Raw genomic sequence first — 18,559 nt, 5'->3', positions numbered from 1 at the left:
TTTACTTTTATCTTGCAGTAGACACTGGATGAGTTTTGTTGTTTTTAAACCCTAGTCAATTAGTCTTACTCACCAAACATTTATAGGAGCGGAGGTGAAAGTTCAACCCTACTGAAAACAGCCAAAGTACTATAGATAAGCTGTTCTGAGACTCGTAGATTTGCATGAAAAATGTCACAAGGGAAAAATTGTAATTGCCTCAGCATGAGAGATAGAATATATTTCAAGATAATTGGAGACTGTCTTTTATGTGTTCTCTTTGGTTTAGTTTTGATTTCATATACTTTAATTTGTTTCTATCTCTTAATTTTTTTTTCTTAATATATTCCAAAGGATGTAAAACACTTCTGAGGATCTCATTACTACTTGTGAAATTGCCTTTTTCTGTATCATTGGATGTGATCTTTTTGGTCAGTCAGTCTCATAAGAGAAAAGTGTCTTAGATCAGGCTCTTATATTTTAGCAATCTGATAACCCTAAAGTACATTTTGTGTAAGTTCAGATATACTGTAGCAATTTCCCTCAGGTGAATATTGTAAATTTAGGGGGTTTTGGTGGGTTTTTGCATGTTAGTTCTACAGAAATCATCTTTTTGCTTTTCATGTTTCAGCATTCCAGTGTGTAGAATTTACATTTTCACTTTGTAACCTCGCTTACATGCTGGTGATTAGCCATTGCCTTGACAAGTGTGAACAGATGTGGTCTAATTGAAGATGTTCCATGACTTGGTGAACACATTGGGTTACAAATTCAACTTTTCCTTCTCTTTGCAAAGGCACTGAGACGTGAGTTGAAGGAGAAAGAGTATTCTGTCCTGAACGCTATAGACCAAGCTCGCGTTTTCCTGGCTGATCAGCCAATTGAGGCCCCTGAAGAACCAAGAAGAAACCTACAATCAAAAACAGGTGAGCCTGGTTTCTTTAGTATGTCATAAAAATACATATGAGAAGAACAAAACACCAAAATCAACTAGAGAATTTTTTTGCAGCATTTTAGGACTTGGTATCTTTAAATTCCTTACAGAATCTCAGGGCCTAGTATTCAAATTTTTCTTCTAAGTATTACTTGAGTCAAATATGTCATTAATAAATATCTAGATTCTTAAATTAAAAAATGAAATGACTGTATATTCAGTATCATTATTTTAAAAGGGAATTAACTGCAGAAAAATTAATTTATTAGAAAACATACTGTAACTACAAATAATTTCTTTAAGAAATAAATATTTACATTTCTTACATTTAAGCTACATGATAATTATATATAGAAGAATGGTATTTAGAATATAAGAGTAAACATATAAATTATTTAAATATCTATAAAGTGATGTTTTTTAACTTATCTTTTTCAAGATTACAAATTTAAATAAGACACTGAAGTGCCTTTTTTTAATAAGCAGACCACAGAATTTATTTAATTTAGATGCTAACAACTTATATTGTTTATGTACTTTGGCTTAAAAACGAAATGGTATCTACCTTACTAGCAACCAGTAATAAATTACATAGTAGGTTTAAGAGATGAACTTGGGGGCCAACATATATCTTTATTTTGATTTTTCACTTTTGGCATAAAAGCATGCTGATGCATTTTAAAAAATAAACATGCCATTCAGAATATTTTCTCATCATTCACTTTCCATAGTAAAAGCAGACCTGAAAGATTTCTCATGCTGTGTCCAGAAGTGTAATTCATGAGCATTTATTACTTGTAAGGGATGTAGTGTTGGAAAATGCTTTGACTGTACTTGGAACCGGATCAGACATTTGGAAAGTAGCCATTTTCCTTCTCAGCCTTGGTCAGAGCTCTACTTCAATGTGAATACATTTCCCATCAGGATCATACCACTCTTCTTGACCCTTTGGGGGGATGTGTGTGTGTATGTGTGTGTGTGTATACATACAGAGACACACACAGCACGCTTATCATCTCTCGCAGCTTTGCTTTACTACTCTCGCCTGGCAGTATCACTGTTTTTCCAGTCAGCCTACCGGGGGACCTAAATCATTGTTGAGTCTCCACCTCTCGCCGTCTGCAAATTGTTCATGATGGTTATTTCTGTCTTTGGAGAACTAGGCCTTCTGGGTACTCTGTTATAGATGTAATTATGTGTGTGTTATATACACACACGGACATAATGTATGCACACACACCACGCACACAGCTACGTGGTAGGTGGTTGAATGGCTTGGACGCTGAGCACGCTTGGGTATGGATTGGATACTGACACGCCCGGGTGTGGATTGGACACTGAGCACGCCCGGGTGTGGATTGGATACTGACACGCCCGGGTGTGGATTGGACGCTGACACGCCCGGGTGTGGATTGGACGCTGGGCACGCCCGGGTGTGGATTGGACGCTGAGCGCGCCCGGGTGTGGATTGGACGCTGAGCGCGCCCGGGTGTGGATTGGACGCTGAGCGCGCCCGGGTGTGGATTGGACGCTGAGCGCGCCCGGGTGTGGATTGGACACTGAGCACGCTCGGGTGTGGATTGAGTGATTAGTCAGGATAGAACCATTGGAAGCCGCAGCCCAGCGTGAGGAGCAGAGCAGCTGTGTCAGGGCAAGTCAGCGGAGCTCAGAGAGGGGCAAGGGGTGGTGGAGCGGGTGCGCAGGGACTGCGCCTGCGCAGGAGGTACGCGTGAGGAGATCGCGCCTGCTGAATGGTGCAGCTTATGGAGGCCCCGGGAAGGTTGACAGCACATTTCACCTTAAATACAGCAAGAAGAAGGTGCTATTTCGCCTGTTTTTTTAAGCTTGGAAGAAAAATAAGAAGTTCACTTGTCTTACTTTATCCAATTTAAAGTCTACCTTAAATCTGCCTGCCTCCTCTCCTTGTTTCCCCGATACTTTTCAGAGAATAAAGATTTTTATAATTAGTTACTTCATAGCAGTAGAAAAGTGCTACATCACTTGAGTTTCACTTTGCTATCAATTTTCTTTCTCAGTGGTTAGTCAATTTAAAGGGTAAAAACATACTGCTTTTTGAGCCCTTATATTGGGAATTTTTAAGGTCCATTTTCATATACTGTATTTGGGAGGCAAGGAAAAAAAGTCATGTCAGTGTAACTTTATGATGTTTTTTGTTTTGTTTTTTTTTTTTACAATTAGTCATTCCCGTGCTTTCTCCTGATATTATTTTGTATAATGTTGGCTGATTTTACCTGTTGTTAAAAGTAAATGAAAGAAAATTACCCATAATAGCTTTTATACTTTGTTGTTTACTGTGACTTATGAACCTCTGCTGTCAGAGACAGAGAGTGTTTGAACATTAGTTATCTTTTTTGATGCTACTCAAAGTGCTCAGTGTTGAAGGAAATAGAGCAGAGAGAACCTGTATGATTTTTTTAGGGGTTCTATTTAATAAGCATTTATTGAGTATACTATGTGTAATGTACCAAAGGACACAACCAAGGTGAATCTGTGTCTTTACTTTTGAATAACTATTTCAGAAAATACTTCTCTCCATGATTTTTCTCTGCTGAAACCTTTTCTCCTAGGTCCTTTTTTTTCCTATTACCAATTAGTATCTCACAGTGTCATATGTGTATATGTGCATTTTATGATAGCTTATTGAGTTTCATTTTCTTACTGAGTAACACTGGATGAGTTGCTCTTAGGCATCTTTTAATAAATGCTGTTAAAAATACAAGCAAACTAATTATTTCAACCAAATAATCAGTTGTTAACAAAAGAATCTTATCAGGTACGCTCTGCTAAAAATCCCCCCCCCCCAGTTTTATTGCAATATAATTCACATAACATTGTGTAAGTTTAAAATGTACAACATAATGATTTAATATTTGTATATATTGTTAAGTGGTCACCACATAAGACTAGGAACATCTATCATCTCACATAGTTCCAACTTTTTCCCTTGTTTTGAGAACTTTTAAGATCTAGTCTCCTAACAACTTTCAAGTATTTATATTTTAAACACTGAAAATCACTACTGACATTAATTGCCCTATTTCAGGTCCTTACCATCTTTTGCTAGGACTGTTGCAATACTTTCTTAATTGGTACCTCTGCATCAAGGTAGATGCTACCTCAGTTTCCCTGGTGGCTCAGACAGTAAAGAATCTGCCTGCCATGCAGGGGAACCAGGTTTAATTCCTGGGTTGGGAAGATCCCCTGGAGAAGGAAATGGCAACTTACTCCAGTATTCTTGCCTGGAGAATTCTTTGGTCAGAAGACCCTGGCAGACTACAGTTCTCCGGGTTGCAAAGAATCGGACTCAAGTGAGCAACTAACACTTTCACTTCACTTTTCTTTTTAGTAGCATCTCATGCCTCTCTCTGCTCCAAACTAATATCATTTAACACCAACTTCTCCTGATGGTCTGCAGGTAATGATCTTCATTGCCCATTCTATTTTTTTTCTGCCTGTTGGTCTCTTCTACCTGATCTCCAACTCCTTCTTTCTTTGCCTACCCAGCCCTTGCTCATTCTGTCCCACTCACTGAGGCTGTGTGTAACCCTGAATCCATTCCTCCCCATCTCTTCTCCTTGCTCCCTGGCACCTGGTCGCCTCTCTGACTATATACTAATATCTGTGTCTGAAGCTCAGCCCTGCCCTTTATTAGTGACCTCTCCCATTTGCTGAGAATCTGAGGGTATGAGAAATTATCTGAGCAGTCAAGAGAGTATTATGTTGAAAATATAGTGAAGATCGTAGAAAAGCCACTCTCTCAGAGGTATTAACTCTTACTTTAGACACTGTTGTAACTAGTTTCACTTGTTTTCCAGTGAATTATGGTTATGTAGCAAGATGGAAATGATACGGCAGGGGAAAGGGTGGCAGTGAGAAATGATGTCTGGCAGTCTGACAGCTATGAGGAAAAAGAAAATTATAAAAAGGATACATGAGAATTCTAAAATAAAACAAACCAGAGTAGTCTTTGGGGATTTTTACAATAAAAGAAAAGCTGAAGCAATGAGCTGTGGTTTGTTTATTTTTGAAGATAGACGATAAATCAGTTAAGAGAAGGCATAGTAGTTTATACTATATTTTAGTAAATTTCCTTCCAAAATGGCAACCATACAAAAATAGGGCTAAATGAATGAAATAGAGCCATCTGGACCCCTCAGCTTCCTAGAATTACTCATTCTGCCCATGAAAGGTTATTAAGTCAATATAATTTTTACTTGATCTAAAATTATCTGAGTAATTATAGAAATTTAACAAAGTTCACAGCTTTGTCAATAGTTTCCTTCTCTTGAGTGATAGGGAGCTACTTAATTTGACTTGAATTGTATCATGTCAATGTATAATATTTCCTTTTAGTGAGGTTGAATTGAAAAGACCCTGATGCTGGGAAAGATTGAGGGCAGGAGGAGAAGGGGACGACAGAGGATAAGGTAGTTGTATGGCCTCACCCAACTCAATGGACATGAGTTTGGGTAAACTCCAGGAGTTGGTGATGGACAGGGAGGCCTGGCATGCTGCAGTCCATGGGGTTGCAAAGAGTCAGACACGACTGAGCGACTGAACTGAACTGAACTGAATTGCTTTTCATTTGATTTTAACCACCTGGTTTATATCTGTTAGAAAGTAGAACAATGAGACAGCAAAAACTTCATCATCATTCATACTGGTCTTCCTGTGTGTACTCTTCAAACCACTTCTGTAGTTGGCCTAATGAATTGAGCAGATGGTATAGATGCCTCTAAAAAAAAATTAGGTTAAAACACAAAGGCCAAGAAAATACTGTGGTGCTGACCAAGGTCATCAGCTATTATGGAGTAGATCAAGGACAGAACCAACCTTGTGTGTTGGTAACCTTCCTTAACTTGGGGTATGGGGGCTTGTTTTCAACTCATCCCTTCATTCTCCTCTCCTTTCTCTTTCCCTCTGCTCATTGGCCACTGACCTCCTAGCTCTTTCTTGACTCTCAGTGTCTAGAGCCTCTTAACCCTGCGCAAATGTTTCTTGGCTTCTTTCTTGTTCACCCAACCTCCTTTGCGGTTCTCAGTCCTAGATTTAAGTAGACGAGAAGGACAGCTGTGGGGCTTTAGCCCACTCTTGCCCCTACACCTCTTGAGGTAGTCAGGGAATATACGTAACTTCTCACCTATCCGTTATCTAGAGTTCAGGTTAAAAGTCAAAATTGCACAGGGAATTAGAGCCTTATGTCTGCGTTCCCCTCTCTAACCCCAACACAGATGCAGGCACATGTGTATGCAGATGCAGGCATGCTCGCACACCCCCACCCACACACACATACGTATTTTATGAGTTGAAGCTATGGTAGCAATTATTAAACAAAACAGTTAACACTTTAACAGTGTAGTTCACCTCTGAAAGTGTTTAGAAAATTATACAAATGATGGTCAGTGTGGGTGTGGAAAAGCTATTTTCCTCTACTCAGGTTCTGATTTTAAGACAAAAAAAGATTGTATTATTTTGCTCATAAATTTCCCTTTGAGTCTTCTTTAAAATTTATTCCTGTCAAGGCATTACGATTACTACAACTATTATTTTACTGAAGGCTGTTTGAACATTGTTTCTTTTTCACCCTGGTGTTTCATTTAAATGATAGAAGAAAAAAAAAACATTTTATAGTATATATAGTATACAGTCCATGGAATTCTCCAGGCCAGAATACTGGAGTGGGAAGCCGTTCCCTTCTCCAGGGGATCTTCCCAACCCAGAGATCGAACCCAAGTCTCCCACATGGCAGACAGATTCTTTACTCTCTGAGCCACCAGGAATTAATGGCTAATAAAAAACTTTTCAGATAAAAAGTACATATGGATTAGTGTTTTTCCTCTTTGACCTTTAACAACTGTGTGTATATTTAGTAATGTTTAATATTTTAACTCAGAATATGCTATTTTCTTTTAATTATTAAGTGCTTCATATTATTTTAGAAAGCCAATTAGGAGTATTTTTCACCTCTGTGAAATCTCATATATTTTACGATATAACAAAGAAATAATAAATGACGTTTTTCAGTCCACTATGTCAGTCCATTTTGTGCCAGTATTAGCAAACTTGTACAAATAAAGTTTCATGACCATTAAATGAGTGAAAAAGTGAAATTATCATAGAGTTTAGAAGTAACTCTTATATTGATTCTCAGTATAACATAAGATCACATAAAAATGATGGCAGTAATTATTTCCTTGCGTCTCATAAAATGAGACCAAGTTATACATAACCTAACGTAAGTAATGAGGCAGTAAAACTCATGGATGTTTTTCCCCAGGGAATTTCTTGTTTTCCTAATAACTAGTTTATAAATTAGAACCGCACTCATTGGAAGTGACAGACACCCAGCTTCCATAAGCATAGACACAGAGGGGAATTTATCCACATTAAACCCCATAACAAAATTACATTGAACACAAGGACACAGCTGGTCACAGAAACCAAGCTCCCAGCTGGCCCTTTCTACCTCTCTCCACAAGTTTTCATTTTCTTCACTTTCCTGTGACCTTGTACCTCACAATCACTTATCAGGTAGGGAAAGCCCTGCTTTAGATCTAGCACATTTCAAGAGAGAGCAGCAACTGACTCACCTTGAGTAACATGGAGCTTGGAGTCTTGTGGGATTGGCAGACACCCCCCCCCCACCCCCGCTGCCACACTTTATAAGTATCATGTCAGATGGAAGAGGAATCAATGCCCAGAAAGGAAGGAAGAGGAGAAAAATAGTCCACATGAGTGTTCACCACAAACTGACACTTATCCTTGAATAAATTATAAACCTGCCAGGCACTGTTTCCTGAAATTCTCATAACAACTCTTTGAGGTATGTGTCCTTTACCACCCATTTGACAGATGGAGAAACTGAGGCTTTGTGATATTTGGATGCATACTGTCACCCATGTGACAGAGCTGAAACACCAACTCAGGCTTGTCACATCCCTTGTTTGCCTTAACCATCATAGCAACCTATCTTAACTATATTTGTCTACTTATAAAAAATTAGTACAACAGTTAAAATGCTTTTTCCTTCACTATTACTTTTCCTTTACTGAACTATTAGGCTGCTTAATGGAATGACATACCAGTTCACTGATTTCCTAGCACCAAGGGAGAGGGTGTTTAGGCAATATTAGACTTTGTCTTTTTAATTTTCGTATAAAAACTTGAAGGATAAATAATTGCTTTCAGGTTTATAGACCAAGGCAATAATTTAATTAGCTTCTTAAGTCCAAATTAGGTTTGTACAGTTGTCATGCATGAAAAAGCACAGAAACATATAATGTTACTTCCATTTTCAGTGTTAACTACAGAGCAGCAATGTGATCCTTCCCATTTTAAGGTTCTATAATGTATGGATGGTTGTACTGAATCCATTCTTCAACTTTCTTTAAAATATAATGAACTAGTTGAGTAACCCTATTGATTGGATAAAAATTTCAAAAACTTTTTTGGATGCTAATGAATACCATCATAGTGAAATTCAATTTAAATCTATCAAATTCTTGATGGACTTATATGAGAACAAAGGTTAGTTTGATGGACGTAGGATTTTAAATTAATTGTTTACCATCTGTTATGGTCTTTCATCACCATTATCGCTATGCATAAATCACATGTGCCTCATAAAAAAAGATGGCAATAACTTACACGTATGTACTTTATTGAAATTAACATCTGGGGTGTCACTCTCTGATTTAAACTTAAAGAATAGGAGGAGACTAAATGCTTTCAGTGCAGTGTGTTTTTTTCTTCCTGTTGTTGCTGCTCATCTTGAAAGCTGGTATCTTCAAGAGTAATTGGAAGCTTTGCTATCTTTTGAAAAGTGTAATCCTAGACAAGGAATAAATTCTCCACTTCAAACTTCTCATTTTGACAGTACGTTAACCTAGGACATGCCTAACTTCTTTAGTGAGAATCACTAAGCTTGAATAGAAAGCCTGGGACTTTTTTTGTAAGTTGACGGATCATTAGCTGCTATATTCCTCAGGGAAGCAGCTCGGGGAGAGATGGGCAGCAGTGTAGCAAGAAATGCAAGACTTTTAATTGAAGATTCCTGTCCTCTGATCTTAAAAGTGAATTTTTTCCAAAAGAAAGAAATACGTACATGCATCTTTTTATTCCCTTGACCAGTACTTATTGAATGCCTACCTTGTGCCCGCCTTGTAGTGTTCTAGATCCTGGGGAAACAGCAGTGAACAAAACACATCCTTGCCTTCCTGGAACATACATTCCCAGCTTCTCTTCTGCCCCTCTCAGGACCACTCTCCTGTTCCCAGTGACCTGTTTATAGCTGTCTAGCACTCAAAACTGACTTGAATAAGTTATAAAATTGCCATTGGTATGAGGAAATTCAGGGAATATTCCATTACAGAAAATTGAAAGCTGGGTCTTAAGTGTCTTAGGTAGATCTGTTCCAGGGCCATTCTGCTATTTCTACCCTTTTCCTTGGCAGTTAACCTTCTTAATGGTCTCTTGATTTTTCATCCTTAGCCCTATGCTAGGTTTATTTACTTTGGCCCACTTTGAGAGAAGGGTAGAACATTAAAGTATTCAGATTCTAGCTCTACCTTCATTGATTTCTGCTCTGAAGTGCTGTTTATCCCTCTCCACCGTGTGGTCTGTGTTCCTATTCTTGCCGTCCACCCCACCTCCACCCCTGACTCATTCATAGCTTGTATTTTGGTATTTGTGAAAGATTTTCCCTAAATCTCTTTACTGTAGAGTTCTTGACCTAAATGTTTCTGTTCACTGTTTTCTTTCCCTTGAGGATTTGACAAATTCCTTGGCAGCATGATGGATCCTTATTATGTTTATCATATACCTACTGAAAGACTTAGGCTATATATTATCAGGTTAATCCGCTCTGGTTATCATCTTACTATTGTCATCCTTATAATGTATTAGATGAATATAATTAGAAATATTACAGTAATCAGATGATAGCACTTGATGGTGCACTTGTAATCTGGTTCCTAATGAATTGTCACCAATCATCATGCAGAAAAGGAAATGGGCAGGGTCGTCTTCAACACTGATCATTTCAGAGAGATTAAATTGATCTTAATCATGTAATCAGAAACTTTGAGAACATATTTTCCATTATCTTAATCAGAAACATCTTCTGAGACAGAAAAACAGAATGGGCTAAAGAGAGAGACAGAGTGAAGTCGTCTCTAGATATACAAGGAAGCTTTGTTTTTTTTCCTGTGAATTCTTGTTGGCTAATCAGCTTAGTTTGCTTATGTGAAAAATCTCTAGAGGTAGCTAAACCTCCCAGACATAGTAACAAAATCATTTTAAAAAAGAAAGAAATTAACCTTTGCTGAAGCTTTTCTGTCAGGCATGTGTCAGTAGCCTTATAGATATTAACTGAAGTTCAAAGACGTAAGGAATATATCTATGCTATGAACATTTAACTAGTTAGCATTGGATTGGCATACAAACTAATTCTTCCTTGCACCAAATTGTCCACGGGGTGAAAAGGCTACTATGGAGAATTTTTGTCCTCTACTTGTTTGTCTTAACATGTCTTCTTTATCTCTCAATGAAATATAACAAGATTATAGATACATGCAAAAAATAAGCAAACAGTACAAATGAGATGAAATTACCATACTTTAAATGACTTCATAAGCTTTATCCTTCTCTTTCACAGTAAAAAATAATAATACTAATAATTAATAGAAATGCTTTAATGGGTTTAAGGTGAAGGAATTAAAAATAAGTGGAAAGATTTCCATTTAAAATTATGAAGTTGAATATTCTCAATAAAGAGTAAAGTTGCAAATTCCATTCAGAAAATTGAAATTTTCAATTCAGTAATTATATATATATATATTGAAGACATACTAGTCTCTAGACCGAATATTGTAAAACCAAGATGAGAAGAAACAAACATGCATGACATAAAGCTTTAAATTCTAAGAATAAAAAGTCACTATGGAGATTATGTGTTAATTCCAAAATTGAGAAAGAAAATATGACAAATGTGGAGAATCTTTGTTTAAAATAACTGAACTGATTCTAATTTCTACAGGTTTCTATGGTATTTCATTGGGGAAACATATTTGAATGTTTTTAAGTGTAAAATAAAATTTATAAGCACACAAAAGTGGGAAAAGAAAATGTTTTTCCCTCTAATGTGAGACTTCTTTGAGACACACAGTGGCTTTGTTTTTCTTGTATAATTGAATTTCAGAGGTAAAAGGGGCCCTGTGTAAAATCTTTTTCCAGCATGAGACCATAGAGTTCCCACTGATCAAGCAGGTCCTCTAGCTCACCTGGGAGCCCAGGGCAGGATGGGAGCAGTGCTTAGTCCCTGCTTCCGGTCCAGGTTCCTTTTCCGAATGTATTCCAGTGAAGCGTAGAATACAGGGTAGAAAGAAGAGAGTGGTGTAAGTGCCACCCAATTAATTTGCATACTTGAAGAGTAAAGGTCACTGGACTTGAAAGAAAACTTCAGCGTTGGTCATTTCTTTCTCTGCTCTTTCCCTGTTTCTCCTTCCTAAAAGACAGTTACCTACTCTTTATTAAATGTTTTGTAACACAATAAATGAGTTTCTGTTTTAATTATATAAATATAAAGTAAATATGTTAGTATTTATAATACTTTATAACACATTATACTATATATAATATATAGTCATAAAGTAAAAGTTGCTCAATTGAGTCTCACTGTTTGGACTGTAGCCCACCAGGCTCCCCGTCCACGGAATTCTCCAGGCAAGAATGCTGGAGTGGGTTGCCATTCCCTTCTTCAAGGAATCTTCCCAACCCAGGAATTAAACCTGGTTCCCCTGCATCGCAGGCAGATTCTTTCCTTCTGAGCCTATAATACAATTATAAACATAAAAATGAATACAGTCCCATCCTCAGAGATAAATAGCAAGGCTTGAAGGGAGAAGAACAGGAGAATGGAGAGTGAAGCAGAGTACGCCCTCCCAAAAACATACAGACACACACATACAAGGGAGTAGGAAAGTGACCTAGGAAAAGTGCTTTTGGTCTGTGAATTGTCACTAAATTTACTTGGTTTTATCCTACTGTTTCCTCTGTCTCTTAGCCTCTATTACTGCCTTTTCAAATGCAAATTAGATTCCCCTCTTATCACCAAGCTTCATTTGCTTTCCCACCTTATGTAGTTGGCACCCTGCTCTGCATGGGAATGACACAGCAGCTCAATGGGGTGGAAACACTCTGTCCAACTTCAGCAGCAGTGACCAGAGAAATCAATTTATAATCCAATAGACTGATGCGGCTCCATCCTGGCAACAATTGCTGTTACTTGGAGAACTTTTTAAAATATACCCATGCCTCCCTTCACCCTTGACCAACTAAGCCAGAATCTTTTAATACTTGGTCCATGGGGACCAGCACTTAAAAACAAACAAGTAAACAGACAGACTCTATCCCGGAGGTTTCTAATATGTTACCAGAATTCCAAACCACTGGTCGAAGAGATTCTCCACTCTTGCATGAGGGTCTTGAAATTTACTGCAAAATATCTACTTGGAAATTTTGAAGGAAGCTCTGTCCTTTGATTTTCAAGTAACAGGAGGTTTTTTGTTTTTTAAAAAGTCTGGATATCCTTTTATTATTTTCATCTTTTATGCTTTCTTTCTGTTTTGATTTGATTTATTCTCTTAGCACAAATTGTCATAATTTGAGATTTCACATGTTGCTTCTTATTACCTATTTTACAGAAGTTCTGGAAGGTTTTGTTTGGCTTTGTACTTTGCTCTGTTCTTGGTTTAAAGTGTGTATTAAACAGATTGTTGCTGCAACAGGAGCAACAATTCTGATTCTGTGATTAGTTAATATGCTTTCTTTCTGGCAAACAGATGGTGAATTGAACGTAGAATTTTCTTTTGAGTAGCTGCTTGAGTGGGGATTTTATTATAAATACCACAGAAGGACTGCTCAATCAAAAGATTTTACGTTAAATGAAGACAAAAAGTCACAGCCAGAGTTGGCTATTTTGTCACAGGACAAAGAAGCTGTGTGTCTCCCTACCAGGTTATTCAGTGGCTGACTTAGAAACAGTTTTTACTTTATCTAGAGAAAATAATCATAATTAAGTTGTCTCTTCTGAAATTGGCACTGTATTGTGTTTTTTACAAAAGTCAATAAAACAAGAGTGTTTAAAATATATCTTTCAAAAAATTCAAGTGATTTATTAACAAACACAGCTGTTGCCATCATAAAAATTATTAACTCCCTTTCTCATCAGGCTAAGAATGATTTTTTTCTCTTACACATAGCATGTTATATTTATATAAAATATGAATAGTATTGATATAACATTTTTTGATTTATAAAAAATCTTGACGGTTTAAGGATTTAAATAAAGTTGCCTTTTTATTTATTTATTTTTTTCCATTTATTTTTATTAGTTGGAGGCTAATTACTTTACATCATTACAGTAGTTTTTGTCATACATTGAAATGAATTAGCCATGGATTTACATGTATTCCCCATCCCAGTCCCCCCTCCCACCTCCCTCTCCACCCGATCCCTCTGGGTCTTCCCAGTGCACCAGGCCTGAGCACTTGTCTCATGCACCCAACCTGGGCTGGTGATCTGTTTCACCCTAGATAATATACATGTTTCGATGCTGTTCTCTTGAAACATCCCACCCTCGCCTTCTCCCAGAGTCCACAAGTCTGTTCTATACATCTGAGTCTCTTTTTCTGTTTTGCATATAGGGTTATCGTTGCCATCTTTCTAAAGTCCATATATATGTGTTAGTATACTGTAATGGTCTTTATCTTTCTGGCTTACTTCGCTCTGTATAATGGGCTCCAGTTTCATCCATCTCATTAGAACTGACTCAAATGAATTCTTTTTAATGGCTGAGTAATATTCCATGGTGTATATGTACCACAGCTTCCTCATCCATTCGTCTACCGATGGGCATCTGGGTTGCTTCCATGTCCTGGCTATTATAAACAGTGCTGCGATGAACATTGGGGTGCACGTGTCTCTTTCAGATCTGGTTTCCTTGGTGTGTATGCCCAGAAGTGGGATTGCTGGGTCATATGGCAGTTCTATTTCCAGCTTTTTAAGAAATCTCCACACTGTTTACCATAGTGTCTGTACTAATTTGCATTCCCACCAACAGTGTAAGAGGGTTCCCTTTTCTCCACACCCTCTCCAGCATTTATTGCTTGTAGACTTTTGGATAGCAGCCATCCTGACTGGTGTATAATGGTACCTCATTGTGGTTTTGATTTGCATTTCTCTGATAATGAGTGATGTTGAGCATCTTTTCATGTGTTTGTTAGCCATCTGTATGTCTTCCTTGGAGAAATGTCTGTTGAGTTCTTTGGCCCATTTTTTGATTGGGTCATTTATTTTTCTGGAGTTGAGCTGGAGGAGTTGCTTGTATATTTTTGAGATTAATCCTTTGTCTGTTGCTTCGTTTGCTATTATTTTCTCCCAATCTGAGGGCTGTCTTTTCACCTTGCTTATAGTTTCCTTTGTTGTGCAAAAGCTTTTAAGTTTCATTAGGTCCCATTTGTTTATTTTTGCTTTTGTTTCTAAAATTCTGGGATGTGGGTCATAGAGGATCCTGCTGTGATTTATGTCGGAGAGTGTTTTGCCTATGTTCTCCTCTAGGAGTTTGATAGTTTCTGCTCTTACATTTAGATCTTTAATCCATTTGGAGTTTATTTTTGTGTATGGTGTTAGAAAGTGTTCTAGTTTCATTCTTCTACAGGTGGTTGACCAGTTTTCCCAGCACCACTTGTTAAAGAGGTTATCTTTTTTCCATTGTATATCCTTGCCTCCTTTGTCGAAGATAAGGTGACCATAGGTTCGTGGACTTATCTCTGGGCTTTCTATTCTGTTCTATTGATCTATATTTCTGTCTTTGTGCCAGTACCATACTGTCTTGATGACTGTGGCTTTGTAGTATAGTCTGAAGTCAGGCAGGTTGATTCCTCCAGTTCCATTCTTCTTTCTCAGGATTACTTTGGCTATTCGAGGTTTTTTGTATTTCCATACAAATTGTGAAATTATTTGTTCTAGCTCTGTGAAAAATACCGTTGGTAGTTTGATAGGGATTGCATTGAATCTATAGATTGCTTTGGGTAGTATAGCCATTTTGACAATATTGATTCTTCCAATCCATGAACAGGGTATATTTCTCCATCTGTTTGTGTCCTCTTTGATTTCTTTCATCAGTGTTTTATAGTTTTCTATGTATAGGTCTTTTGTTTCTTTAGGTAGATATACTCCTAAGTATTTTATTCTTTTTGTTGCAATGGTGAATGGTATTGTTTCTTTAATTTCTATTTCTGTTTTCTCATTGCTAGTGTATAGGAATGCAAGAGATTTCTGTGTGTTAATTTTATATCCTGCAACTTGACTGTATTCGTTGATTAGCTCTAGTAATTTTCTGGTAGAGTCTTTAGGGTTTTCTATGTAGAGGATCATGTCATCTGCAAACATGTCATCTTCTTCTTTTCCTATCTGGACTCCTTTTACTTCTTTTTCTGCCCTGATTGCTGTGGCCAAAACTTCCAAAACTATGTTGAATAGTAGTGGTGAGAGTGGGCACCCTTGTCTTGTTCCTGATTTCAGGGGAAATGCTTTCAATTTTTCACCATTGAGGGTGATGCTTGCTGTGGGTTTGTCATATATAGCTTTTATTATGTTGAGGTATGTTCCTTTTATTCCTGCTTTCTGGAGAGTTTTAATCATAAATGGATGTTGAATTTTGTCAAAGGCTTTTTCTGCATCTATTGAGATAATCATATGGTTTTTATCTTTCAATTTGTTAATGTGGTGTATTACATTGATTGACTTGCGGATATTAAAGAATCCTTGCATTCCTGGGATAAAGCCCACTTGGTCATGATGTATGATTTTTTTAATATGTTGTTGGATTCTGTTTGCTAGAATTTTGTTAAGGATTTTTGCATCTATGTTCATCAGTGATATTGGCCTGTAGTTTTCTTTTTTTGTGGCATCTTTGTCTGGTTTTGGAATTAGGGTGATGGTGGCCTCATAGAATGAGTTTGGAAGTTTACCTTCTTCTGCAATTTTCTGGAAGAGTTTGAGTAAGATAGGTGTTAGCTCTTCTCTAAATTTTTGGTAGAATTCAGCTGTGAAGCCATCTGGTCCTGGGCTTTTGTTTGCTGGAAGATTTCTGATTACAGTTTAGATTTCCTTGCTTGTGATTGTTTTGTTAAGATCTTCTATTTCTTCCTGGTTCAGTTTTGGAAAGTTATACTTCTCTAAGAACTTGTCCATTTCTTCCAAGTTGTCCATTTTACTGGCATAGAGCTGCTGGTAGTAGTCTCTTATGATCCTTTGTATTTCAGTGTTGTCTGTTGTGATCTCTCCATTTTCGTTTCTAATTTTGTTAATTTGGTTCTTCTCCCTTTGTTTCTTGATGAGTCTTGCTAATGGTTTGTCAATTTTGTTTATTTTTTTAAAAAACCAGCTTTTAGCTTTGTTAATTTTTGCTATGATCTCTTTAGTTTCTTTTGCATTTATTTCTGCCCTAATTTTTAAGATTTCTTTCCTTCTACTAACCCTGGGGTTCTTCATTTCTTCCTCCTCTAGTTGCTTTAGGTGTAGAGTTAGGTTATTTATTTGACTTTTTTCTTGTTTCTTGAGGTAGGCCTGTAATGCTATGAATCTTCCCCTTAGCACTGCTTTTACAGTGTCCCATAGGTTTTGGGTTGTTGTGTTTTCATTTTCATTCATTTCTATGCATATTTTGATTTCTTTTTTGATTTCTTCTATGATTTGTTGGTTATTCAGAAGCGTGTTGTTTAGCCTCCATATGTTTGAATTTTTAATAATTTTTTTCCTGTAATTGAGATCTAATCTTACTGCACTGTGGTCAGAAAAGATGACTGGAATGATTTCAATCTTTTTGAATTTACCAAGACTATATTTATGGCCCAGGATGTGATCTATTCTGGAGAAGGTTCCGTGTGCACTTGAGAAAAAGGTGAAGTTGATTGTTTTGGGGTGAAACGTCCTATAGATGTCAATTAGGTCTAGCTGGTCCATTGTGTCCGTTAAAGTTTGTGTTTCCTTGTTCATTTTCTGTTTAGTTGATCTATCCATAGTTGTGAGTGGGGTATTAAAGTCTCCTACTATTATTGTGTTACTATTAATTTCCTCTTTCATACTTGTTAGCGTTTGCCTTACATATTGCGGTGCTCCTATGTTGGGTGCATATATATTTATAATTGTTATATCTTCTTCTTGGATTGATCCTTTGATCATTATGTAGTGTCCATCTTTGTCTCTTTTCACACCCTTTATTTGAAAGTCTATTTTATCTGATATGAGTATTGCGACTCCTGCTTTCTTTTGGTCTCCGTTTCCGTGGAATATTTTTTTCCAGCCCTTCACTTTTAGTCTGTGTGTCCCTTGTTTTGAGGTGGGTCTCTTGTAGACAGCATATATAGGGGTCTTGCTTTTGTATCCATTCAGCCAGCCTTTGTCTTTTGGTTGGGGCATTCAACCCATTTACATTTAAGGTAATTATTGATAGGTATGGTCCCGTTGCCATTTATTTTGTTGTTTGGGGTTCACATTTATACCACCTTTCTGTGTTTCCTGTCTAGAGAAGATCCTTTAGTATTTGTTGAAGAGCTGGTTTGGTGGTGGTGAATTCTCTCAGCTTTTGCTTGTCTGTAAAGCTTTTGAGTTCTCCTTCATATCTGAATGAGATCCTTGCTGGGTAGAGTAATCTAGGTTGTGGGTTATTCTCTTTCATTACTTTAAGTATGTCCTGCCATTCCCTTCTGGCCTGAAGGGTTTCTATTGATAGATCAGCTGTTATCCTTATGGGAATCCCTTTGTGTGTTATTTGTTGTTTCTCCCTTGCTGCTTTTAATATTTGTTCTTTGTGTTTGATCTTTGTTAATTTGATTTATATGTGTCTTGGGGTGTTTTGCCTTAGGTTTATCCTGTTTGGGACTCTCTGGGTTTCTTGGACTTGGTTGGCTATTTCCTTCCCCATTTTAGGTAAGTTTTCAGCTATTATCTCCTCGAGTATCTTCTCCTGGCCTTTCTTTTTGTCTTCTTCTTCTGGGACTCCTATGATTCGAATGTTGGGGCGTTTCACATTGTCCCAGAGGTCCCTGAGGTTGTCCTCATTTTTTTTGATTCTTTTTTCTTTTTTCCTCTCTGCTTCATTTATTTCCACCATTTTATCTTCTAACTCACTTATCCTATCTTCTGTCTCTGTTATTCTACTCATGGTTCCCTCCAGAGTGTTTCTGATCTCATTTATTTCATTATTAATTTTTAATTGTTTTTTTTTAATTTCTTCTAGGTCCTTGTTAAACATTTCTTGCATCTTCTGAATCTTTGTCTCCAGGCTATTTATTTGTAACTCCATTTTGTTTTCAAGATTTTGGATCATTTTTATTATCATTATTCTAAATTCTTTTTCAAGTAGATTCCCTATTTCCTCCTCTTTTGTTTGACTTGGTGGGCTTTTTTCATGTTCCTTTAGCTGTTGGGTATTTCTCTGCCTTTTCATCTTGTTTAGATTGCTGTGTCTGGAGTGGGCTTTCTGTATTCTTGTGGTCTGAGGTTCCTTTTTATTGTGGAGGTTTCACCCAGTGGGTGGGGTTGGACGATTGGTTTATCAAG

The 18,559-nt window shown here is 37.2% G+C and overlaps 1 protein-coding gene across 7 annotated transcripts in view; it reads left to right on the top strand.

Annotated features, from left to right (window-relative positions):
* Window positions 1–18,559, top strand: part of UTRN (utrophin) — a 546,437-nt gene that overhangs the window by 415,333 nt on the left and 112,545 nt on the right. For all 7 annotated transcript variants that reach the window (XM_070461578.1, XM_070461576.1, XM_070461579.1 and 4 more), the window contains one exon: window positions 776–905. In XM_070461578.1, the coding sequence (XP_070317679.1) occupies window positions 776–905 (130 nt within the window). The remainder of the gene's footprint in view (window positions 1–775; window positions 906–18,559) is intronic.

Source organism: Odocoileus virginianus, chromosome 34 (assembly GCF_023699985.2).
Source record: "Odocoileus virginianus isolate 20LAN1187 ecotype Illinois chromosome 34, Ovbor_1.2, whole genome shotgun sequence".
Classification (NCBI taxonomy): Eukaryota; Metazoa; Chordata; class Mammalia; order Artiodactyla; family Cervidae; genus Odocoileus; species Odocoileus virginianus.
Note: the sequence above shows the minus strand (reverse complement) of the source record. Positions and strands in the feature narration are given on the sequence as shown.